General features: G+C 32.9%; 1 protein-coding gene across 1 annotated transcript; it reads left to right on the top strand.

Moving 5' to 3' along the window:
• LOC132746369 (uncharacterized) lies at positions 1 to 23,435 on the top strand. Its single transcript, XM_060735489.1, has 11 exons — positions 1 to 171; positions 8,931 to 9,141; positions 9,793 to 10,088; positions 10,461 to 10,601; positions 14,131 to 14,343; positions 19,998 to 20,113; positions 21,103 to 21,244; positions 21,464 to 21,836; positions 22,353 to 22,800; positions 22,974 to 23,150; positions 23,294 to 23,435. Exons 1-11 carry the CDS (start codon positions 1 to 3, stop codon positions 23,433 to 23,435), a joined length of 2,430 nt encoding a protein of 809 aa, XP_060591472.1.
• The last annotated feature ends 3,282 nt before the right edge of the window (positions 23,436 to 26,717 follow it).

Consider the following 26,717-nt stretch of genomic DNA (forward strand, 5'->3'; position numbering starts at 1 on the left):
ATGGATTTACGTCCGGAAGAGGTTGATGGTTTATCTTTAGAAGAGGCTGCTGTCTGGTTGGATGCCAAACAAATATCATATGAACTTTTAGAGTCGCATGAAGAAATGTTACATCTTATAAAGGCAAAATTAGCAAACGCTGAAACCCCATATGCCAAACAGCACATACACGTAAGTGAATTGTAATTACGTTAGCCCATTACAAGATATACACGCTTTTTAACGCCTTTTTCACCCCACCCTTTTTGTTGTCTTAAATGGTGAAAAGATGCCTTTTTAGACCCACAATACTTGTTTTCGTTTGAGAAATGTTGTTTTAAAAAGCGACCATTTTTTTCGGCGCCGCCCCCTTTCCAAAATGAAACATCAGGGGGCTGCCAGAAAGGGGATGTGCCCCTTCTGTTTGGGGATTTGAAGGGGGTGCCAGTCCCCACCAACCCCTCATCGCCAAGAAAATTTTGGACTTGTGAGAGGCTAGAAATGACCCCAGGTCGATCATAAGGTAACGTGTAACCTACGCTGAAAAGTCTTTGACTCTATCCAGAAAGATAAGTTTTTAGATGTGTTTGTAATGATGCACTGTTTCTTGCTATCATTCTATATAATTTTAGTAATCATGCCTTTATTTAGTTTCGCCCAATGCTTTCTTGCTTAGCGTTCACATAATTTTTTAGGTTTTTATGGAATGGTGCTAGCGTGTAACATTGAAAGTTTCATGGTAACCGCCATATAAACACATCTACAAAGGTTTCTAAATTAACAATATCACCAATTTCTTGTTTGAATGTTGGATTTTGCTTAGGCTGGTGCTATGGATCGTGAACGATAGCTTGTAATTACGACTTCAGTCCATGAACAGGGTCAATCAAACCGAGCTTGCAACTTTTTCAATTTACCGTGTTGGACATTCTTTGGTATATTGTTTTCTCTATTTTGATGTAATGAACTGTCATTTTCATGTCGAAGCTTTGTTATTACACTGGTAAAACTTTGTTTTAAAATAGAATATGCACGATTATGAGAAATAATTATGTAAGCGAAAGGTTGTTTGGAATCACCGACCTCATTTTTGACCTTGAATGAAAATTTGGTTTAATTCAAGGGTAAATATACCCTAATAAAGGTTATGGTAGGGTGACAATCAAGCCATTCAGAAACTTGAGCCCGGACCCATTTTTAACAAGGGGTGTCATATACCAAAATGTTCCAATATATTCGTTGTTTCTAAAACTGCCGGCATAAATTGGCATAAATGGTGACAAAGATGCCGTCCAAGATGGCCGCCAAAATATAGAAATAACAACTTTCCTGCATTTTTGAATGGAAAACTTTTCACACATACAAAATTAGTATCTATTTTTAATGTAAAGATATCTTTTAATATACACAGGCTGAAAATTGTGGCGAAAAATAATGAAAAATTGCTAAAATTATAAGATGTCCGAACATTTTCCCTTGTAATAATGCAATTTAAAAAATAATTGATATACTATTGGCTATTTTACAAGAAACCATCCTCTGCATAAGAAATGTGCTATTTTTTAAATATATAATTGTATTTTTTTTAGTGGGTGGGGTACAATAATAATTTAATCAAAATCACAAATTTATTGTAAGTTACATTACTTTTATGTATTTAAATTGTTATTTTATATAAACTACTTGAAAGACTTTAATCAATAATTTATTACAAAATTCAGTAACTTTTGGATAGAGTATGCAAGATTGCTAAGAGTTTTATAGGAAATTTAGCACTATAAGTTGAACACAGTGTTTCAACTGAACCTTATAAGTTTATGCTTAAATAATTTACTTGCATTTATTTCGCTTATCCAATTTTAAACAATCATTTAATGTATTTCTTGTATGTTTTCATATTTTAATATTAAAACTTATTCAAACAACTACGCTTTCTTTGGTGAGTTTCAACATATTTTAGGTAAGAGTAATCAGCCAAATAAGGCACATTTGATAATAGAAAATTTCCTGAAATAGGTAAAAAGGAATGTTATTGTAGGAAGACTTTAGAACAAGAGGGTCATTGTAGACATATTTTGCACACCATGTTGACAACTGTAACTTCTGGTGATTTCATCTTAAAAATGGAAATATAGGGACAGGAAAAGGCACGATCAAAATCTAAATTTGATAATGATCAAAGTTTGTTATGCCAAATTGTTAATATCTAAGGTCTAAGTGATATATAGAATAGATTGCTTTTTTCAAAAGTATAGAAAATTTCCTGATATAGGTAAAAAGGAATGTTATTGTAGGAAGACTTTAGAACAAGAGGGTCATTGTAGACATATTTTGCACACCATGTTGACAACTGTAACTTCTGGTGATTTCATCTTAAAAATGGAAATATAGGGACAGGAAAAGGCACGATTAAAATCTAAATTTGATAATGATCAAAGTTTGTTATTCCAAATTATTAATATCAAAGGTCTAAGTGATATATAGAAAAGATTGCTTTTTTCAAAATTGGATTTACTTAAAAACCCCAACAAAAACAACAACAACAAAAAAAACACTAATTACTTCGTCTTTAATGCCACCAGACTTTCAGAGATCATCAATGTTAATTTGGATTGTGTGTTTATGAATAAATTTTTCCTTTAAAAAGTTTTGCGTTACGCAATTCACTTTTAATACAAAAAAAAACCCGACAAACTTGCAATTCACTTGCATGGATAGTAAACTTTGCAGATATAACTGGAGCAGTGGCGGTATTGGGTTGACACGTTAAACTTAATATGAAGGCCTTTAACCTTGATGCTTAAAAGAACTGTTTTTTAATCATTAAATAAGCATATTGAAATGGAAGACCCAACAATGTGATTGAGTGAGAAAAAAATGTTGGTAGTGATGAACAAGGTGATGTTACTAACTTAATCAGGTACAAAGAGTTTAATGCAAAAAAAAATCCTCGTCAACATTAGCCAATTGGTTTCTAAGAAGATCTCCCGTTTGAAGAAAACGCGAACACATTGAAAAATAACAAAAAAAGTTTAATAAGCTAAATAAAGAAAGGGACATTACACCAATGCACTGTATACATATAAAAAGAGAGAAGATGGTTAAAAAGCGAGCCAAATCTCCAGTTTTTTGACAACAGTCCAAAACCCTATGACCAATGTATAAGTACTAATCTGTAAATTGTTGTAATTAAAATGTACTCAGCAATTAAATTTGCCATCTGGTCAACTGAATTCTTGATTTGGACCCAATTGACATCTATGTGTCTAGATACAGTTCACACATTCATGTATATCTGAAAAGCACTAATGAGAAAATAGCTCAGGAATTTGGCAATAGTAACGCCTAATATGTGCAATATACGGCTGTTACGAGCAGTACATACATTAATTAAACAGAAATAATATCTTATAGTTATAATATTTTATAAAATGAATTAGCAGACATTTAAAAAGAAAATCAGTTATACATTTGCTTTTCAAGATCATTGACGTAGGAATTATAACCTGGCGACCGTATGGGATTCAACAATGATTATAATTACAGTAAAAATGTTTTAGATAACTGTTTTTTTTAGCTCACCTGACAACAAAGTGGTCAAGGTGAGGTATAGTGATGGGGCTATGTCCGGCGTCCTAACTGTCTAGCAGTCACAGTTTTGATTGGATCATTGTCAAACTTTGTCAGAATGTTTGTCTCAATGAAATACAGATCAAGTTCGGATGGGTTATCTCCGGTCAACAACTAGGCCACAGGAGCTAAAAATTGAAAAAGTTTATTAACACTCTACTGGCTGCAGTTTTGATCCAAATATTCTGGAAATTTGTCAGGAAGATTATTTTAATGATTTCTAGGTCAATTTAGAAGATTGGTCATCTCCGGTCAAAAACTAGGTCACAGGATTTAAAAATAGAAAAAGCTTGTTAACACTCTAGTGGCTGTAGTTTTGATCCAAATATTCTGGAAATTTTTCAGGAAGGTTCTTTTGATGATTTCTAGGTCAAGTTCGAAGATGGGTTATCTCCGGTCAAAAACTAGGTCACATGAGCTAAAAACAGAAAAAGCTTGTTAACACTCTAGTGGCTGCAGTTTTGATGCAAATATTCTGGAAATTTGTCAGGAAGGTTGTTTTGATGATTTCTAGGTCAAGTTTGAAGATGGGTTATCTCCGGTCAAAAACTAGGTCACAGGAGCTAAAAATAGAAAAAGCTTGTTAACACTCTAGTGGCTGCAGTTTTGATATAAATATTGTTGAAATTTGTCAGGTAGGTTGTTTTGATGATTTCTAGGTCAAGTTCGAAGATGGGTCATCTCCGGTCAAAAACTAGGTCACAGGATTTAAAAATAGAAAAAGCTCGTTAACACTCTAGTGGCTGCAGTTTTGATACAAACATTCTGGAAATTTTTAAGGAAGGTTGTTTTGATAATTTCTAGGTCAACTTAGAAGATGGGTCATCTCCGGTCAAAAACTCGGTCACAGGAGCTAAAAATAGAAAAAGCTCGTTAACACTCTAGTGGCTGCAGTTTTGATACAAATATTCTGGAAATTTTTCAGGAAGGTTGTTTTGATGATTTCTAGGTCAAGTTAGAAGATGGGTCATCACCGGTCAAAAACTAGGTCAGAGAAGATTACAATAGAAAAATCTTTTTTACACTCTAGTGGCTGCAGTATTGATCCAAATATCCTGGAAATTTGTCAGGAAGGTTGTTTTGATGATTTCTTGGTCAAGTTTTAAAATGGGTCGTCTCCAGTCAAACATTAGGTCACATTGCAAAATATGGAAAACCCTTTTAACACACTAGAGGTCACATTTTTGACTCAATTGTCATCAAACTTGGCCAGGATGCTTGTCTAAGACATTGCTTGGATGCAGTTGAAGGGTCAAGGGAGCGATCCAGGGCCATCATGGCCCTCTTGTTTTTGTTTTTGTTTTTTTTTTTCAGTGTAACCGAGCTATTTTCTAAACTTCTCATATTTTATAATTTAGAAATAAGCAGACATTATATGTTTGAGCCACTTTCTAAAAGGTAATACCATTGTTATGAATTATGCTCCTATACAGCACATGTAACTTCATAAAAAATGCCTCAAGTCTTATATGTGACCAGTAGATCGGAATGTTTTGGTTATATCTAACATTAAAAGCAATATTGAATTATAATTACACCAACTATTAACATCGAAAATTTGCCTTCAATTTAGTCAGGTTGTCATTCTTAACACTTTCCATGGCATATTGGTTTTATGGATTCAATAAATGCATGTAAAATGCCTGAGCAGCCTTATGCGGTTATTTATTTTTCTTTCAATTTATCTTGTTATATACTGTGTCTGCTTAATGCGTTGTTTGTTTTACTTATTGTGTTGTTTGTAAAGACCAGTATATTGCACAGATTCGGAGTAACTACTTATTCATAGCAATTGTTTTGTACAAACTGAGTAATGAAAAAACATTTCAATTAAATGTAAAATGAAACTTTATTGCATCTGTAATCAAGAATATTGAAAGTTCAGTGTTGTTGTTGTTGTTTTTGTCGAATCGTATAAAAACTAAAAGATATTTTGTTAGGTGGTAGCATTTGTAGTACCCATAACAGTTACCAAGGATACGCAGCAACGCTATATTCGAAAACAGGCTTTGATGATCATGTATGCAAAAAATGGCTAAAACTATTGTAATATAATAAACAGAATCTTATTATTTTGAGATATTGTCATGATAATTTTGATAACACTTCTCGAACGTTTGCAACGTGCCTATTCTTTCGTACATTAAGCTACTGAAAGTACGAGGTTTTTAAAAACTTTTCACTTGGTATATAAATTCAAAATATAAATGTAGTGGTCTACTATAAAAATAATTATATGAAACATTAATTTTTGTTTTGCGTTTATTTTTCTGTAAAATTTTCTCTTCTGTGAAAACGATAATGATTCATTCATATTTTACAAGACAAGATACTAAAATTTACCGAAATTCAAGAATAATAATCATTAGTTAGCAATATTTCAACTAATTTTCATTTGTTTTTAATTTAATTTAATTTGACAAAGTTTAAGAAAGCATTTTTACATTGAAAGTGAATCGCATTGGACCTCTGAAATGTTAATTTTGGTACATGTACATTCAATATAAAAAGCAAAATTAAGATTAGTTGTTACAATTAAACTGCGCAAAATCAATTGTTTACAATATTTATAGTATATTTAAGATTTTAAGTGTTACCCACTATATTTCTACTATGCTTTTCTATTTTGACCATGAAAATCTTTTGTAACTTACGGTAAACGTAAACATCTGAAATGTATTTGATTGAGTGACGCAAAAAAAATTATATCACCTTGTTATTGATGTCATATTTAAATCCCTCAAATTTACAACATTGTAAACGGTAATTTCTTTATTCCCCATCAACTCACATGCACAGATCACTGCAGGAAACATCACCAGAAATGCTACAATATATGTTATAAAGTTATGTATACTGGTATGATATACAAAAAGTACACAAATGTTCATGTATATGTAAAAAAGTCAATAAAAATGAAGAAAATGAGAAATTACAAATAGATTATTTATCAAGCGCTGTCGGAGGACAGCGACGCTCATCAATTCGAAAAGTTGTCACAAGGTTGTTTCGTTGAGTATAATAATGCTTCCCTATATGAATACATAAAATTGTCCCTAAAAGGTACAAAGGCTTGTCATCATCGGGTAAATCACTGCTTGATCATTATGAATGCATACAATTGTCACAAAAACATGCACAAAACCTGTCAAAAAGATGTTTTATTGAGGGAACATATAATTTTTCATAAAATTGTAAACCAAGGTCTTTTTGTAAAATATATATGCCATCCACGCAAAAATTTATCCAAAATTTGTAATTCGAAATAGAGGCATTAATATGCATAAAGGCAAATCAGAGTTATGGGACTTGTGCCAAATACGTTCAGTGACGTTAGAAAGTCACAAAGAACAAGTTTATGAAGTTTCAATTCTATCCCCTCAGTAGTTATGGAGATACTAGCTTACATGCAAAAACTTAAGCAAGAATTTCTAAGTCGAAAAAGGGGCATTAAAATGCAAAAAAAGCAAATCAGAGTTATGGGACTTGTGCCAATCATGTTAGATTAACACAGAGAAGAGAACAAATTTATAAAGTTTCAATCCATTCACTTCAATAGTATGTAGATACCAGCTTACACGTTAAAACCTAACAATAGGGACGCCGACGCCAATAAATGGGTCTTAGCTCGATTACTCAGCGAATAGTCGAACTAAAATATAGGTGTTTTCTTTAATTCAAACAATTTTCTCTTCAAAATGATTACAATTCTTGCCTATTCTATTGCACAATTACTTCATTTGTTAAATATGATAGAGCTAATAAAGCTGTTTAATAAACTTGTTTAGTATAAAGTTATATACAATTAATTTGTGATAAAGTCACTTTTGATATTATACCACACCCACTCAGAAATACACATTATTTTCAAAAAATTCTATATAATGAAAACACTCGGCGGTATTTTTCTTATATAAGAAGTTTGTTTCCCATTATATAAGACATAATAAAACAATTTACATTTTGTATATGTGATCTGCACGAAAAACATGGGAAAATGAACAGGAAATCTTTAAATATTATCTTTTCTGTACCTCTTTTGTCGCGTGTTATCTGCTTTTTACTATAAACAACACTTTTATAATACAACTTCATTCCTGACATCAATTTGATACAGGAATGCAATAAAAGAACAAAGGCATCTGTTTTAACTGCTTAAAATTAATCAATAATGACTAAGTGGTACTTTCATAATTTTGGCGGCCATCTTGGATTTCTTTGTTTGCCACCATTTATGCCAATTTATGCCGGCAGATTTCTTATTTGTGCCGTGTGGCGGCTATTAAAAGTCTCCCCGTAAATTTAATCAATGATGTTATATTTCGATCCTTGAAGATCGTATAGCACAACATTATTGTTGTGTGAACATGTTATGTGGTACTTTTAGTTTCTTTTTTTTTTTTTTTGGCAATTTTCAACTTGGGTGGTTCCAGTATTCCTACTTGAATACTGTATAATCACCCTTAGGATATGTTGCCTGCTTTTTAAATTTGTCTTTTGACGTCTAATCTGTGATATGCAGGCTTCATAACCTTAGATCGCCTTTCAAAATTCCATTTTATTTAGTTCCGCCCATTGTTTTCTCGTTTAGGGCAAAAGCATTCCTTTACTTGGGGACCATACGCCGCTTTCATGGAATGACACTTCTGTGTCACATTGAAGGTTCCATGATAACCGCCGTATGAACACATCTGCGGATGTTTCTAAATTCAAAATTTCACCATTTCGCGTTAAATGTTGATTTCTGCTTAAGCCGGTGCTAGGGTCGTGGACGGTAACTTGCACTTTCCAGTACCGTCCATGAACAGGCTCAATCAAACCGAGCCTGCAACATTTTCAATTTTGTTGTGTTGGGCTTTCTTTAGGGATTCTGCATTACTCTATTTTTGGAAACAACAAACATTTAGGGATATTTTTGTATATGACATGTCTTGTTAAAAATGGGTCCGGGTAGCCCCTATAAATAGGCTATTGTTTTCGTAATTGTCACCCTACCATTAGCAAGTAAATAATTTTCTTGTTTTTTCATATAACTGCCTTCCTTTCCGTGTTATTCTGCAAATTTTCAAGAAATGATAATGAGTAGTTTGTTTATCGTTTTCTGTATTTAACCTATGTCATATTGCTATTGATTATGATCAAGTAACCTATTTATCATATTTTATTTACAGTTTTAAAATTGTTACTATGTGTACAGGTTATGATGCAAATTGAGCGGATAAGGACTATCATTGCCCTCTTGTTTGCAGCGTTAACATTAAAAAATGAGCATAATAAAATATTAGTTTTTAATAGTTTTTTTATACTTATGTTACAATTAGACTGAAAAGCAGATGTCAAATGTTATTAGAGAAGGTAGTACTATGAAGAATGAATTGCATAAAATATATAAGGACCTCCAAACATTTGTTAAAGACGGCTTAGGAGACGAATTAAGAGCACATATCAACACGATATACACTGATATTGATGATCGTCTGGTGAAAAACATTGATGATCTAATTCAGTCAGAGAATGTCATTATTGTTGCAGGTATGTAACGATCGATTATCTAAATAGTAGCAAAAATCTATCAGCTTAAATACTTCTACTATAGTCACATATAAACATATGGGCAAGATAAAGAGAATTTATTTAACTTTACATTGTCTGAGAAGTAAAACATAAACATTTTAAGCGAAAACTTTTAACGGTCATCGAGTAAGGTTATTGGTTTTCTTATCTTTTATCTATTTCTTGTTTACATGGCTACTGTTTCACAATAAAAAGGTTAAGTTTTAAAATTTTAATGTGCTTTCATTTTAATTGTAGTTCATAAGGCTATAAATGGTGATTGTCTTCTTTAACTACTTTTTTTACAAACAATAGTGGAGGACATGTGCTAAGAAGTACATTAGATACTGCTCTATTTGAAATTAAATTTTTCGTATTTGCTGCAAAAATAGCATTTGTCTGCACTTAACAGACCTTAAACTGGAGTTTGCCATTCATGAAATGTGCATAATAGTTATTGTTACCAATTAAATTTGTGTTAATTTGTGGCATACTTTCATTTTGAACCCTCTTAGTGAAAAAAACATAGCTGACAAAGTGGAATCACCTTAACATTATGTATCATATTATTTAAATCACATGTTTTCAATATAAAGATGTACTAACAAAACAAACCATTTTTTCTTAAAGGTGAAACAGGCGCAGGAAAGAGCAGTTTTCTTAATTTGCTGATTGGAGCTGATATATTGCCATGTTCCGTTCTGTCTAACACTTCAACAATTTGTAAAATTCACAATGATAGTTCTAAAAAATTTAAAGTGGTTGATGAAAATGGTGAAAGTGAATCATTTTATATAAATGGTGAAGGATCGGATGCAGAAACGAAGATTTTGAAGGAGCTTTCTCCATTCGTAGGTCGATCAAACTATGGACCAATGAACATAATCAAGCATGTTGACATATATTGGCCATTTAATTCAATAAAAGTAAGCTTGTCGTTATGAGCTGACATATATAAGTAATTCATTCGTGTCTTTCATGATGAAACTGACAAATCCTTGCACTCCCTATAAATAGATTATTTTCTTGCGTTTTTCTGCAACAACAGAAATATCTTATGAGCAGCAAATCATTTTTATCATTCAGTATTATATGTAAAATAATAAGATACATTTGTTTAATGTATAACTCAATCTTAAAAAGACTCTCAAGTTTGTCAATAATGAAGTATACAATTTCTAGTATTACATATTCGTTTAAGTTTATATTTTATTAATGTTTAAATTATTAGATATTGCTGTTAAAATTGATATTTTGACAGGAAAGACTATTTTGTGAAAACATAAGTCTTCTTACAGGAAAATATGACTATTGTTGACTCACCTGGTGTTGGAGAATGCGACGCAATGACAGAGAAGTTGGTAAAATACCTCCCGAAAGCAGTTGCTTTTATATATATTCTAAATAGTGCAAATGCTGGAGGGGTCCAGGAAGACACAGTAAGTCAAAATAACGTTTGGGACTTAGTTATAATTTAAAATTGTGAACCCTAAAGAGAGAATTTCTGCAAGCTGTTTGTCGTTTACAGTTAAGCTATTGATTAAACGATGTTAAAGAAATAAATTAAATATGTTTATGTAGCTTGTTATATCGCAAGTCAACGCTTATAGCAATAAGATATACAGCTAACTTACCAGAAGTTGGATAACGGGTATGTACGAGGGTTGTTCAAACAGTAATAGGACTGCAGCTCTACTGTTCACATTTTTTATATACGTACACAATTTTTCACGAGGCAAATATCGGAACATGTTCTCTATATACAGTGAGAAAATCAATACAAAATGTTCACAAATAAAAATTATGTGAACTTTTCAAATGACAAGGGGTACGAAACGCGGCGCACGCTAACAAAACAATAATTGACGTTCATGACGTCGTAAAATAAATAGAAATTGTAATAAGCGTTATTCTTTCTGAAAGTAGTCTCCCTTGTCTCTAGGTGTATGAAGCATGTACCTTTTACTAGGCATCATATATGGAGATGAAGCAAGAAAAAAGAGCAATCAAATTCTCGTTCCACTGTTTCAAAAAAAAAAAATATATATATATAAAATTGCCCAAAAGCCGGCCATTCTCCGTTTTTTTGTGTGTTTTTTTTTAAAAACATGGGATGAGTAGGACATAAATGTTAATACAAAAGCAATTTATATTATTAATCTACGCATATCATCGTATGTTTTTAAATCCGTATGATTGATTACGGAACAATAACAATGTTTATCAATTGAAAAGTATACTTTTATACCTAGCACAGTCTATCGTTTATCAAAACAAGTTTTGGGAAAACACTACTAATTATTACCGTTAATGATTACAAGAATTCATTAATTACTCGTTTATCTAGTTAAATACAATAAAATAGTGTTTATAACAAATGTCTTACTTACAATCCTTAAAACTGAATAAGTAAACCCGAAGGAAATACAAAGAACGATAAACAGTTCACGATAAACAGTTTACCGTGGATTCTTTTATAGCGCTTTTGAAATTGACGGCCCTAACGTCCCGTCAATTTTCACTTTTTATCCTCGCCCTTTTCCGTTAGACATCTTGTATTCTCAGTTTTTGAATTGCTTGTGCCAGCTAAAAACGATTGTCCCGATGGCAGGATAATTTTCCTTTGTTAATTGAATCATTTTGTGTGTATCTGAATGATTATAGTCAATCTGTTGGCAAATTTTAACCATCGCAAATATTTTTAGTTTGTTAACGAACGTCATATTTCTACATCTAACGCTATGACCGCTGCAGTTCAAAACTTAATAATTAGGCCATTTCATGTCCGAATTATGTCAACTTTGGACATAATGTCATACATAGATACAATTAAACGTATTGATGGAATACAGTGAAAAACAGATAGTAAATGATGAAAACATTAGAAGTACAACGTATCTCCAATAACTATATTAATGTACTGCGCCGGGTGCGTGTTACCATGGTTATTCAATAGCACAGGAAACACGCGTTTAGCACAATAGATTAAAAAACTTACGCTTGAATTCTAGAACACATTTTACGATCGCTGTACATATGAAAATATTCTAAATTGAATGAAATTTGAATACTCAAGACTCTCAGTCCTATTACTTTTTGAACAACCCTCGTATAACTGCCATCATGACCAATGGCTGTTGACATTAAACCATTTACTCGCGCCGCTGTAGGTTCGAATCCCTCCAGGGACTTTACTTTGAATTATTTCATGTTAGGAAGCTTACCAGCTAGGAAACAGAACGTCAATGGTTCTACTCAGGTGCCCACTCGTGCCTGAAAAAAATACGGAGGACATGAGGTCTTCTTTTACCAGTTAAACTAAAAAGTTGCAAATGACATTAACTGTGGTAGTGCGACGTAAAACCAAAACCACAAAAAATATAACTTACTTAGACTGAAACATATCTGATATTATCATGACATGTCAACATGTCATGTGAGATATTGATAAGGTAATTCATCACGATCATTGTGTCACTGTTTTATCTACGCTCAGGGTTTTAGGTATGAGATCAACATTGATTTGACATAATTTTGTTGTGATTAATGCTTCCGAGGATTCACTTTGTTTTCAGATTTTTATACATCACAACAACAGGTGTCAAGTGCTGTGTTGCAGCTGTAAAAAGTTGCCCCGTACTTCACTTCAGTGTTGTTATATTTTTCTGGTCCTTCAAATCATTGATGTCAGCACTATTAAGTGTTGAGAATTGAGTACCGCTCAAGCTCGTGCTAGGGACCGTGAGGGATGTTGCACGTATTCATTATCCCTCATGTACAGACTCAATCAAACCGAGTCTGCAGTTCTCTTGTAATTTTGTTGTGATTAATGCTTCCATGGGATCACATTGTTTCAAGATTTTTATATTTCAAAAATACTAAAGATGAGCTCTGATTTTGTAAATTTAAAGAAGTCTTATCAATAACAAATCTTACATGGAATCTAAAATAGAAAACTAAACAAAACACCAAGAACCGGGTTTAAAAGTGTTCAGCAACAACATGTGATAATGGTGAAATTAAGTAATTTTTCTAAACATCCACAGATATATTCACACGGCGGTGATCGTGGAACATCTAACTCGCATTCAATGAAAAGCGGTGAATGGACAACTATTAAAAGAAAGGGAGACAACAATGGGCGGAAAAGAAACCATAAAATCATTTATAAATTCACGTAATTAATTTAATTAAACAACATGTTGCAAGGATATTAATTGTTTGGTCTAAAAGGAAAGGATATAACTAATAAGATACAAATGATTTAATATAACACTATAATATAAAGAAAAGCAGAATCTCTAAAGAAAGCCCAACACGGCAAAATTGTAAAATGTTACAGGCTCGGTTTGATTGAGCCTGTTCATGGACGGTACTGTCGAGTGCAAATTACCGTCCACGTCCCCTAGCACCGGCTTAAGCAGAATTCAACATTTAAACACAAAAATGGTGAAATTTTCAATTTAGAAACATTCGCAGATGTGTTCATACGGCGGTTATCATGGAACCTTCAATGTGACACAGAAGTGTCATTCCATGAAAAGTGGCGTATGGTCCCCAAGTAAAGGCATGCGTGGGCCCTAAACGAAAAAACAATGGGCAGAACTACATAAAATGGAATTTAAAAAGGTGATCTGAGGTTATGAAGCCTGCATATCACAGACAAGACGTCAAAAGACAAATTTTAAAAGCAGGCAACATATCCTAAGGGTGATTCTACAGTATTCAAGCCACCCATGTTGAAACAGGCCAAATACAAGAAACTAAAAATACCATCTAAAATGTATATACAACAATAATGTCGTGCTGAAGACCTTTTGAGAGCAAAGAAGAGCAAGTGTTCTTTCCCACATTTGTATGTTTGCGAAATTTTGACAATGAAGAAAAATAAATATTCATTTGTAGTTTCTTATTCCAATGTATCAATTAAACATGCACTACTGATCCTAGAACATATTTCCTTTGCAGATTTTAAAAATAATACATGAACAACAGAAGCTTGAAAAAGAATCTAAACTTTCTGGTTTTGATCCAAAACATATGATGTTTGTATGCAATAAATGGGATGTTGTGATAAAGCGTGGAGAAACTGAACGAACGTGGCAGGACACAGTACGAAAACTTAAGATGATCATTCCTGAACTATCTGTGGATCAAATATTTAAAATGAGTGTCACAGAGGTAGTGGTCTTAATTTTCTTTTGTATTTTAAAGTATCATTCTTTTCAACTTTTCTCATCCTGAAAAGTTTCACATAAAGCCCCTAAACGTAAATGTATTTTTTATATGGTACGAATATTGTCACTGGACATCAATTGCAAAATGTTTAGTTCTTATAAACACCATGTCTTTACATGCTTCGTGTTCATTGATATGGCAATTTTGTTAGGACGCCTTAAGGTAATGGCATAAGGTCATACGCTATACCAAAAGAAATAGGAAAAATATATGTTTCCATATAGCTAGTCAGGTTCGCAGGTACGACTTTATTGATTTATTAGATTATGAGCATGCGGAATGTCAAATATACCCACAGCATGATATTTATAACGCTTAGTATCTGTTATGGAAATAAATAGTCATATTCTGATGATTTTGTAAAATGCTAAGTGTAATAAAATGATTCTTAGCTCACCTGATCTGGCTCATGGTAAGCTTTTAATATCGTTGAATGTCCAGCATCTGTCGTCCGTCCACATTTACTTCGTTAACACTAATACTCACATTTTATCGTCCATGTATTTGCTCGGACGAGTTCGAACATGGATATCTGGGATGAAAAACTTAAGTCACAGGGTTTACAAAAGGAATCTTGGTAAACTGTAGTGGCAACTGTTTGCTTCCAAATATCCTGAAAATCAGTTAGAAAAGTTGTTAAGATGATTTCGATGTCAAGTTTGAATATGGATTGTCTGTGTTCAACACTATGTCACACAGCCTAAATAAGACAGAAACGTTCTTTATAATCTAGATGCTACTGTTTTGGACCAATATTCTGAAATTTGGTCGGACAGTGGTTTAGATGATTTATATCTCTAGTTTGGTATTCTGGGTTTAACAACTAGGTCACCCAGCAGAAATATGGAAATACATTGTTAACACTGTACAAGAAACATTTTAGACCAAATATCCTGAAAAATGGTCAGATGGGTAGTTTTGATAATTTCTAGGTCAAGTTTTAATATAGGTCATATGAGGTCAAAAACTTGGTCAAATAGCCCAAATATAGAAAAAACCGAAAGGCTTCTGTTTCGGTCAATATGTTCTGGAAATTGGTGAAAAGGGTTATTAAGAATATTTCTAGATCAGAATATGGGTCACATATCTTAAATACAGTATGGATAAACACCCTAGAGAAAACATTGTTAGAGCAAATATCCTGAAAATGTGTCAGAAAGATTGTTTTGGCGATTTCTATCTCAAATTCCAATATGAATAATCTGGGGTCAAAACTAGGTGAAAGCCCTATAGAAAAATCTTGTTTATGTTTGCACTATTTCAGGTAAACGTTATAATATCAGTTTTAGTTATGACACATCTGCTTTTTTATGAATTGCCAACAACAATCAGTTAATAGCCTTAATAATCAAGTGAGCGATATGAGGGCGATCATGGCTCTCTTTTTATCATATTCGTTTGTCACAATGCCTTTTACTTACAGTTTTACACTGTACATAGTTCCCTAAAAATATTCGTGTAGAGGCATGAATATATTTTATGAAATTGATTAAATAAATGCCCTATTTTCATTCAAATACAAGAGCTTTATTTCTTTTTATCCATACAAGTTAGATCTTGTATGACATAGATTCCATGCATAAAACATAATTAAACGATATTTCTACGATACATTGAGCACGCTATTTCATTATTTCCCGATCACATTTAACAATAAAGCAGTATTAGATTTAAACACACTACGAGGGCAACATGTGAAAAATACTTTTATCAAAACAAACGTTACATGATTAAAAGAAGACTATTCTGACGCTTTATAGTTTATTAAGCTCTTTTAATTATACCCCCAAAAACGAAGTTTGGGGGGTATATAGGAGTCACCCGGTGGTCGGTCGGTTGGTCGGTCGGTCGGTCGGTCCAGACGTCCGTTGCATTTTCCTTGTCCGGAGCATAACTTGAAGACTAATGGTTGGAATTCAATATAACTACATACGAGGGTTGTCCCAAAATGTCGTAGACTACATTATTTTCTCTTCAACCTGACGTCATAACTTAATAAAACTTACCAGATATCTTCCTTGGTCATTTGTTAATTTACATTCTTAAAGTAAATAGTCAATATATAAGGTAACGCTTTTTATCAGGGTTTTATATTAAACAGTACAACATACCCGGAGCACGATAAAATATTAGTCAGTGTTGAGAGCATGCTTCTTAAAAACATGCCTTTAACTGCCAGCATAATAATAATTATGGGAAATACATTCCTGTGGAATGACGTCATTCATTTTTACGTCATATCACCAACAGACGTTTATGTAACATTACTTTGAAAAAATCTGTAGCATAATATGTAACAGCAATGCTATTTTGAAATTTCCCAAAATGGCGACGTCAGATGAAAATGCGGCGCAGCGCGATGTCATTGAATACTGTGTTCAGTTCAAGAAGCGTCCAGCATAAACTGACAACATGGAGAACATTATATTTTATCAAGATAATGCACTTTGCCATAGATCTCAGGAGACACAGCTTGAACTTGATGTGATAGGTTTTTAGAGACTTCCATACGCCCTTAGACTTTGCAGTGTTTCCTTATGTGAAATCACAATTACGAGGTCACCCTGAGGTTCGAAAATTTCAGGGTACTAAGCAAGGAAACTCGACGAGTGTTGAGAACATTAAAACAGGACAATTTTGTAAATGGTTATGATAAATGGGTCGCCCGACACCGACAGTGGATCGAGAATCACGGAGGTTACTTTGAAAAACATTTTTTTTAAATCTTGTAACGTCATGACGTTTATGACGGCGTTCGCCGGGTATGTATAGGTAGCATTCTTTAAATTTTAATAACTTGGTCAATTTTGGAGGTATTTTGATTTTATTTCGCATAGACACACATAAAAGGTGTATTGACTTTTCCCTAGCTTGACGACTCTATTGTTGTATAATTGATTAAGTAACAGACTTTGTCTACGATATTTTGGGACAACGCTCGTACAATGGTCAATCACATTGAGAGGAAGTGCAGTGCACAAGAACCATAACTCTATCTTGACTAATTACAGAGTTATTGCCCTTTGTTTCTTTTTCTTGTCCGGGGCATAACTTGAAAACTACTGGTTGAAATTCAAAACAACTTCATACAATTGTCAAACACAATAAGGGGAAGTGCAGTGCACAAGAACCATAACTCTATCTAAAGTAATTACAGAGTTATTGCCCTTTGTTGCTTTTCCATTGCTTTTTTTTGTCCGTTGCATTTTCCTTTGTCTAGAGCATAATTTGAAGATTAATGGTTGGAATTCAATATAACTACATACAATGGTCAAGCACATTAATAGGAAGTGCAGTGCCCAAGAAACATAACTCTATCTTGACTAATTACAGAGTTATTGCCCTTTGTTACTTTTCCTTGTCCGGGGCATAACTTGAAAACTACTGGTTGGAATTCAAAACAACTTCTTATAATTGTCAAACACAATAAGGGGAAGTGCAGTGCACAAGAACCATAACTCTATCTAAAAAAATACAGTGTTATTGCCCTTTGTTGCTTTTCCATTGCTTTTTTTGTCCGGACCATAACTTGAAGACTAATGGTTGGAATTCAATATAACTACATACAATGGTCAAGCACATTGAGAGGAAATGCAGTGCATAAGAACCATAACACCATCTTAAGTAATTACAGAGTTATTGCCCTTTATTACTTTTCCATTGCTTTCTTTTGTCCGGACCATAACTTGAAGACTAATTGTTGGAATTCATTATTACTTCATACAATGGTTTAGCACATTGAGAGGCAGTGCAGTGCACAAGAACCATAACTTCACCTTGACTTATTAAAGAGTTACTGCCCTTTGTTTCTTTTCCTTGTCCAGAGCATGACTTGAAAACTACTGGTTGGAATTCAAAACAACTTCATACAATGGTCAAGCACAATAAGGGGAAGTGCAGTGCACAAGAACCATAACTCCATCTTGACTAATTACAGAGTTATTGCCCTTTGTTGCTTTTCCATTGCTTTTTTTTGTCCGAACCATAACTTGAAGACTAATGGTTGGAATTCAATATAACTACATACAATGGTCAAGCACATTGAGAGGAAGTGCAGTGCATCAGAACCATAACACCTATCTTAAGTAATTACAGAGTTATTGCCCTTTGTTACTTTTCCATTGCTTTCTTTTGTCCGGACCATAACTTGAAGACTAATTGTTGGAATTCATTATAACTTCATACAATGGTTTAGCACATTGAGAGGAAGTGCAGTGCACAAGAACCACAACTCCATCTTGACTAATTACAAAGTTACTGCCCTTGTTTCTTTTCCTTGTCCAGAGCATGACTTGAAAATTACTGGTTAGAATTCAAAACAACTTCATACAATGGTCAAGCACAATAAGGGGAAGTGCAGCGCACAAGAACCATAACTCTATCTTGACTAATTACAGAGTTATTGCCTTTGTTACTTTTCCATTGCTTTCTTTTGTCTGGACCATAACTTGAAGACTAATTGTTGGAATTCATTATAAATTCATACAATAGTCAAGCACATTGAGAGGATGTGCAGTGCATAAGAACCATAACTCCATCTTGACTAATTAAAGAGTTACTGCCCTTTGTTACTTTTCCTTGTCCAGTACATGACTTGAAAATTACTGGTTGGAATTCAAAACAACTTCAAACAATGGTCAAGCACAATAAGGGGAAGGGCAGTGCACAAGAACCATAACCCCCATCTTGACTAATTACAGAGTTATTGCCCTTTGTTTCTTTTCCTTGTCCAGAGCATGACTTGAAAATTACTGGTAAGAATTCAAAACAACTTCAAACAATGGTCAAGCACAATAAGGGGAAGGGCAGTGCACAAGAACCATAACTCCATCTTGACTAATTACAGAGTTATTGCCCTTTGTTACTTTTCCATTGCTTTTTTGTCCGGAGCATAACTTGAAGACTAATGGTTGGAATTCAATATAACTTCATACAATGGTCAAGCACATTGAGAGGAAGTGCAGTGCACAAGAACCATAGCTCCATCTTGACTAATTACAGAGTTATTGCCCTTTGTTACTTTTCCTTGTCCAGAGCATAACTTGAAAACTACTGTTTGAAATTCAGTATAACTTCATACAGTTGTCAAGGACATTAAAAGGAAATGCAGTGCACTAGAGCCATAAATCCATTTTGACAAATACAGAGTTACTGCCCTTTGATACTTTTCCTTGTCCGGAGCATAACTTAAAACGTTCTGGTTGGAATTCAAAACAACTTCATACAATGGTCAAGCACATTGAGAGGAAGTGCAGTGCACAAGAACTATAACTCAATCTTCAGTATTTATATAGTTATTTCCCTTTGTTCTTTTTCTTTGTCTTTCTGGACTTATAACAGAGTAGTTCAATGAAACTTCATCAATGGCCAACCACATTGAAAGGAAATGCAACATACAAGAACCACAACTATCTTTAATTGCCCACAACCATAACTCTATATTTCAATTCTTTTACAAGTTATTCTGTTACTAGTAACATCCTCATTTCCGAAGCAGTCTTGTGGGGGTATTAATCACATTTAGTGATAGTCCTAGTTTGCGTAAGAAGAGAATTGATTAAACCGGGAAGATAATAAAACATGTATACGTCTAATAGGCTGCCAAATACAAAAAGAGTTCGATAGGAAACACAGAAATGTATCATGTTTTACTTCAAGGACTGCAATCTTTTCTCGAAAAAAACGTGGATGCCAACATAAAAAGACATTACAGGTGAGTCATAATTTATTCTTTTAAATAAAGATTTACATAATTGTTCAATATATACTTGCAAATTAAAGAAAAAAGAGCTGCCATTTTGAGATATTTGGTATTCAGAAAATTTAAATTAAAAAAAAAAAACAACACAAAACAATAATAACCATATTGAAAATATTGAGACTCGACTTGATTGAGCCCACATTTAAATAGCAGCAATGAAATACAACTTAGCTGTTCACTTCTAATAAATGCAGATCTAAATTATTAAACATGAACATTTAAATATGCAGGTTAAAAGGAAAATATAATTACAAGGTTGTTGTATAAAAACTAATCGGAAACTGGAATTTTGTCTTTTTAGTAATAATTCTAGCGTTATTGTTTTTTGCGTTATGAAATACCCGTATTATATTTATATATTACATAGCCTAGTATTTTTTTGGTGCAAAACTTAATATCAAAGAGGATTTCAACCAACTCCCCATAGATAAAAATGTATCTTTTTCATCATGTGTCTCGATGCAGATTGTGTGGTCGAGGGGTTAGAGTCGATGACTTTAAATCCAGTTACCTCTCTGGCTAGGGTTCGATCCCCGGGAGATGCTTTGGTAGTTTAGCGCGGAGGAATGTAGTCTAGTACTGCTGTAACTCTCCAGGAATGATGGTTATGAAACTACCCGCCTATAAGACTGAAATACGGTTGGGGAAAAGGCGTAAAATGAAACAAACAAACAGTCTCGATGCAGACTGTGTGGTTTGCAATTCAATTTTTATCTGGAGAAAACAGGAGGTTACTGACATTTTTTCACTTGTTTTAAATATCACAACTTTATTCAGCTGAGGGGCTTTCAAATGATTCTGTTTGAAAGGTCCTGTTTGGTGTAAGCTCTCATTACGCAGTAGCAACAGAAGAAAAAAATATGAACAATTTTAATCACATACAAAACTCTAAAGAAACAACATAATTTTAATGAAATATTCTTGATCTGATTTTTCTTAAGGTGGATAAACACCCTGCTGACAAGGATTGAAAAATATTTGGTATCAAGGATAAATATTGCCAACATTTCTTCAGAAGAAAGAAACAGAATTTTAAAGCCGTTGCTGGAAAGGCTTGAACTACGTTCGAAGACTTCAGAAGCGGTATGTTTTTCTCTTTCGTTTCGCTTAAATTGTGCTTTAATTGGTTTCTATTTCAACGTTTTGTTTAGTTTGCTTCTGTTGACATTAAAATACTTTGGATTGACAAAAGTGAGAAAATACAGCCCTTCATGAACATATGCATGAGTAAATTTATGCATGTGCAAATGTTTCCACAATACACATGAGACAACGATATCTCGAAAAACGTTTTTGTTTTAGGTACGAAACGGCCTTATTGCAGCAGCCGTTGACGAATGTACTGCTGTGTCAAAACAACTGAAAGAACATCTTAAAAAGGACGACGTTATTTCTTTCCTTGACACCTGGACAGAAGAGGAGTCACCAAACGTTTCTGTCAACGATATCACTGTTATAAAGTATGAAGCCAAAAGTATGATAGTAAAAAGATTACTTCATGTTCTCCACACGTGGGAGTGTGAATCACGCATTGTGGAAAACGCCACTAAAAAGTTAACTGGTTTGTTTAACAGGGAACTCGCAGATATGTCAAAGGAATTTAAAGAAGTAAACGAAATTCTGACTTGCTATGCTCTAGCTGGTATTAGCGGACTTGATCTTGAGAAACTTTCCGGTAATAGAAACTATACGAAATTTTGTATAGTAAAATATCAATGTTATTGATTTATTCATATTTGATTGTTTTGTAATTTTCGATATAAAAAAAAATTGTGTAAATAACATTTTTTAGTTTCTTGATGAGGTTGGTGGTTTTACCCAGCTACCAGTTCATGGCTCAATAATATTAATAAAAAAATTTCTTCTACCTTGAGTGCTGTAGGCTCACTTTTACAGGGTCGGCTTGTCTAAAAAAGGTATGAAACATTTTTCTGTCCTCGAGGTTTTGGGTGGAATTTTGTAAATTTTTTAACTTTTTTTAAATTTTTCTCTATAAGGAAATAATAATTTTTTTCCCCTTCGCGACGAAACAATACAATGACCCAGAACAATTAATTTGGGGATTCTTGAGCAACCCCCCAAATGACCCCGTTGGGTTATAGCACTTGTGTATTTTTTTCCCGCAATTGAAGGGCAGAAGTTTAAAGAAAAATTGGAAAACAAAAATACAAGCAAGGGAAAATTATGAAAGAATGGACACATATGATACTCGATGAGTTGCACAAAAAGGACAGAATATCTGAACTGATTCAAGATTTGTACCTGAAAAAATTGATTATGCAAATTGACTGGTGGTTTTATTATGTCATTCCAAAACAAGTTGTTGCTGATTTAAATCAGGTTACAACAATTTTGACCGATCAAAAAACTGCGGTGGAAATTATTCAGCAATTTCATCCAGTAAAAGTAAAAGTGAAAGATATTTCCAAACTCTTGAAATTATTCGATTTGAAATATTTAGCTGATGATGTTATTGCTATATCAAAGATTTTAAAGCACAGTCAAATCGGAGGAGGGAGTTTTTCGGATGTACATCGTGCAACATGGAAACAGAGTGAGCAAAATGAGAAAGAAGTTGCGTTGAAAGTTCTTAAAGGTCCTGACATGTACTTGCATCTTTGTGAGATTGATTGTTCCAGGTATGGTTATTATTATTCATAAAAAACACGTCCTTTATTTTTTTCTTCTTTGTTAGAATATATAACTAAATGAGTCTTAGAATGTAGATCATTTATTCTGTTTCCTTGTTGCAAGCTTTAAAGATGTCAAAATAAAACATAAGAGATCGGTCATTAGAATTTTTATATTACAGGAAGCTGAAGCACAACAATATAGTTGCTTTTTTCGGCGTCATCTTTGCTGAGCGTGAACGATGCGACGGAAATAAAATTGGCTTACCTTTATTTGATGATCGATTAATGCTCGTGCAGGAGTTGTGTGAACAGAGTTTGGAGTCGTTAGTGTTTGAAACTAAGGAAAAACAATGCGGGTGATTGCGTTTTCCATCACATATTAACTAAATGAGATTTTCTTAATTACTATTAAAATATACTTGATTACTTCATTCATTTAGATCATACATTCATATTTCATTGTATATTCATTAGTGGTTTTTTCTTATTTGCTTAATAGGTCATTCTCAAGCGAATTGCGTCCGAGGGAAACTCATGATTTTTTCTTCAACATGAGCGCATCGATATGTGATGGTCTATGTTATATGCATAGTATGGGTTACCTGCACAGAGACTTAAAACTATCAAATGTTTTGGTATGATATATTTGAAAATATTCCTTAAAACATCTTTTTCTTCATTAAATAAGTCTATTTTGTAGTTGAGAAAATAACGCAATTTGTTGAATCATATATTTGTTGTGACTAAACACAAACAATGACAAAAAGCAGTTATCAGAAATTTTGTTGTGACTTTTTTAAGGTTAAAAATGGGTTGGAAAAATGAGCGTTTGGTTTTGCAAGAGATAGCGTCGTTATGGGGGAGCAGTTGGGACTTTGTCGCAATGGACAGAAAACTTTTTGGGGGGAAAAAGGGGTATAGCTTGCTTCCCATTTTTAGTTTAGGTTTTTCCCATTGGGAAATTTGGTATGGTACTGGGTCTTATTCAGCAAATTTTGCTGGTATGGGTCTTGCTCGTTTCATCGATGCTGTTAAACAAGGAAAGAGGCCAAGATGTGATAAAAAACATACGATGATGGTTGAATTGGTCGATTTGGTTGGGAAATGCTGGAATAATGATCCAGCACGTCGCCCAACTGTGCATGAAGTTGTCTCGTACATGAAGAAAATTGATGAGAAATATAGTAAAGATATTTAAATATAAAGCTACAGAGTAAATGCCTGTTTGAATAAAAATTGAGTACATGTATTCCCGAAGCTAAATATACACATGTATGTATATATGTGATGTACGGACAAAGCATGATTTAAAAAAAAAACAACATATTCTCTTTATAAAATTGTCAAGACTAAAACATTGAAAAAAGTCAAATTAGATTTTGTACTGAAATTGAAGTAGTTTATACATTTAATTAACTAAGATTAAATAGTTTGACCGGTTATAATAGAAATTGGTTTGTATGAGTGTTAGATCCTGTATGTTGTAATTAAGGTTGTTACCACACTTAAGTGAAATTCTATGTATATAATTATGCTTCTAAAACAATTTTCAAACATCTAAGAATATGTAAAATATGTACTGCAAATATTTGTCAACATTATATGTAATCATTAAAATATACGCATTAATTTCATATTGAAAAAAATGAAATAAAATACTTTATAGAAAATAAATTTATAATTACCTCCCTTTATTAACATGAAATGTAAATTCGGTAATATCTTTACAAATAATGCTTGATAATTCTTCATTTGAGCATTATATTTATGATATAAAACCTTAAAAAATGAGTTACAGGATCTTTAAGATAGCTATTGTGGATATTAAAGAAAAATATGAGAAAAAGGGAAAAGAGCTCAACTCATTTTCTTAATTATATTATTGTGTGTGTGTGTGTGTGTGCGCGTGCGTGCGTGTGTGTGCATGTGTTGTTTTTTTAATTAAAACAAAATGTTCAGTCGTTATTTAGTTACATTGTTGTCTGCAAATAATATTTAGAATTATTGCATACCATTTTCTAAACACTTGCTTCTTCGTACATAAATTGCTTGTATATACGGCGAGTTGGCTTGACCAATTTCTTTTGCGCTTTATGCTTACATTTTCACAGCATTCAGTTAAAGACGTTTGATATAATTTTCATTTCGACAGAGAGAGAGAATGAAAACTTTTTCTAAGAATAAAATTAAATTTTGCACGCACTTGCAATTTTTCGACCCTTTCCATCAGTCTTCTGATGAGCACCTTGGACACAGTTATAAGACAAAACAGAACGGATACAAGTTTTCTGTCTAACCTACGCTATTTGTAAATGTAAGTAAATGATTAGATCTATTTCAATGTATCGTGTAAAAGTCGATCTAAGATTAGTAAATTTATATATTGATAAAAAGTAAACTGAATTCATATTTGGGTGGCAGAGTACCAAAAGTACTTAATGTATACCTGTTGACATAAATCTGGATTTGATTTAATTGTGCATCAGTTGCCGTTTTTAAATTGATTATGATTGTTAAACATATTTTTTTAATCATAATTTTACCGACGTATTTTTTTTTATCATATCAAATATATACATTTGTTATACATTATAAATAGATAAGATAGCACCCTCTGATTCATTTAACATATAAAACCGCCTTGCAGAACTACCTTCAAACAGTTTAAATCCGAGATTAGTATGAATTACAGTCGAAGTGTCCAGGATGCATTGAATGATCTAACACTATAAAAAAAAAGAAACAAAAAAAGCTGATGAACGGGCGATCGCCAATCTCGTTTCTTTATTTATCTACCCTTGAATTACATATTTGTGTTTATTTCAGGGGCAGGTAAATCATGGTTCATTAAGCTGACAAAATTCTAAGATTTGGTAAAAACGGGTAGGTTTTTTTATTCGGCTTTATCAAAACGTTTTCTAATTTTCTTTTGAAAACTCTTGTTTTACTTTAAATGAGAAAAACTGCATTTGTATGAAATTTCATGAAAATCTTTTCGTCAACATAGATAAAATAAAAGAAACGAATGTAAATGACGACTTTCAGACTATTACCTTCATTCAAAGTGTCATTTACTTGGGGGATATATAATTCAACGACAGATAACAAAAAAGGAGAGAAAAAATGCGTTCACCGCTATTCTTTTCCGTTTAAATATTTCTTTCATCATATTATAGTGTCCTAGATTAACAGTTTTTTATGAAATTATAATTATAATTATTTTGCCTATAAAGTATATCTATGAAAACTGCAGGAAACTTTCTTTATACTTAATTCTTTGAGTTATTGTTAATGAAAGATGAATATATTTCAACTTCACAAGTCAGAGCAATGGCTTGGCAACTTATATTTTTCACAATTACAAAATGCCATGACTTTGTCAAGCTATATAACTTATGTTTACAATTTTAGATAATAGTTTAGCCCATATTAGTTTAAACTCGACACTTTTACTATTTTAATAAATGCAACTTTGCAAATTCACCTTTAACAGTTTACCGGAATTCGCAAGTACTACTTATTCATTTTCGCAATTTCAAACATTAAATATTTTACTTTGATAAGATTATTAGGTAATTATAGATGTTTAATTGGTGGTGGTGGTTGTGGTGGTGGTAGTTTTCACTAGTGAGCCACATTAAGTTTTGGAAGGCTGTCAAGCAGTAAACCAGTACTAGTTATCTTCATTTCCGTAACAAAATGAAACGTCTGTATAAGCTCGAGCAGAGGTACAATGCGAAGGACCGTAGAAAAGATTTCATGATCAATCACAACGAGAGTGACCTGCATCGTTCAGGTATCGAACTCGGGTCGCACGAGTTACACTAATGCTCTACTTGTTTATATATTTTATTTCAGAAATGATACGCTTTTGTATTTACATGTATTAAAAGTAAAATATAGACATTGTGTAGGATGTGACA

Source organism: Ruditapes philippinarum, unplaced genomic scaffold (assembly GCF_026571515.1).
Source record: "Ruditapes philippinarum isolate M1 unplaced genomic scaffold, ASM2657151v2 ctg213_1_1_1_1, whole genome shotgun sequence".
NCBI lineage: Eukaryota > Metazoa > Mollusca > Bivalvia > Venerida > Veneridae > Ruditapes > Ruditapes philippinarum.

Coding starts and splice junctions, on each gene's coding strand:
- LOC132746369 (XM_060735489.1), top strand. CDS start 1: ATGGATTTACGTCCGGAAGAGGTTGATGGTTTATCTTTAGAAGAGGCT. Junction 14,344..19,997: donor TTAAAATGAGTGTCACAGAG/GTAGTGGTCTTA, acceptor TACGTCTAATAG/GCTGCCAAATACAAAAAGAG. Junction 23,151..23,293: donor ACTAAGGAAAAACAATGCGG/GTGATTGCGTTT, acceptor TTTGCTTAATAG/GTCATTCTCAAGCGAATTGC.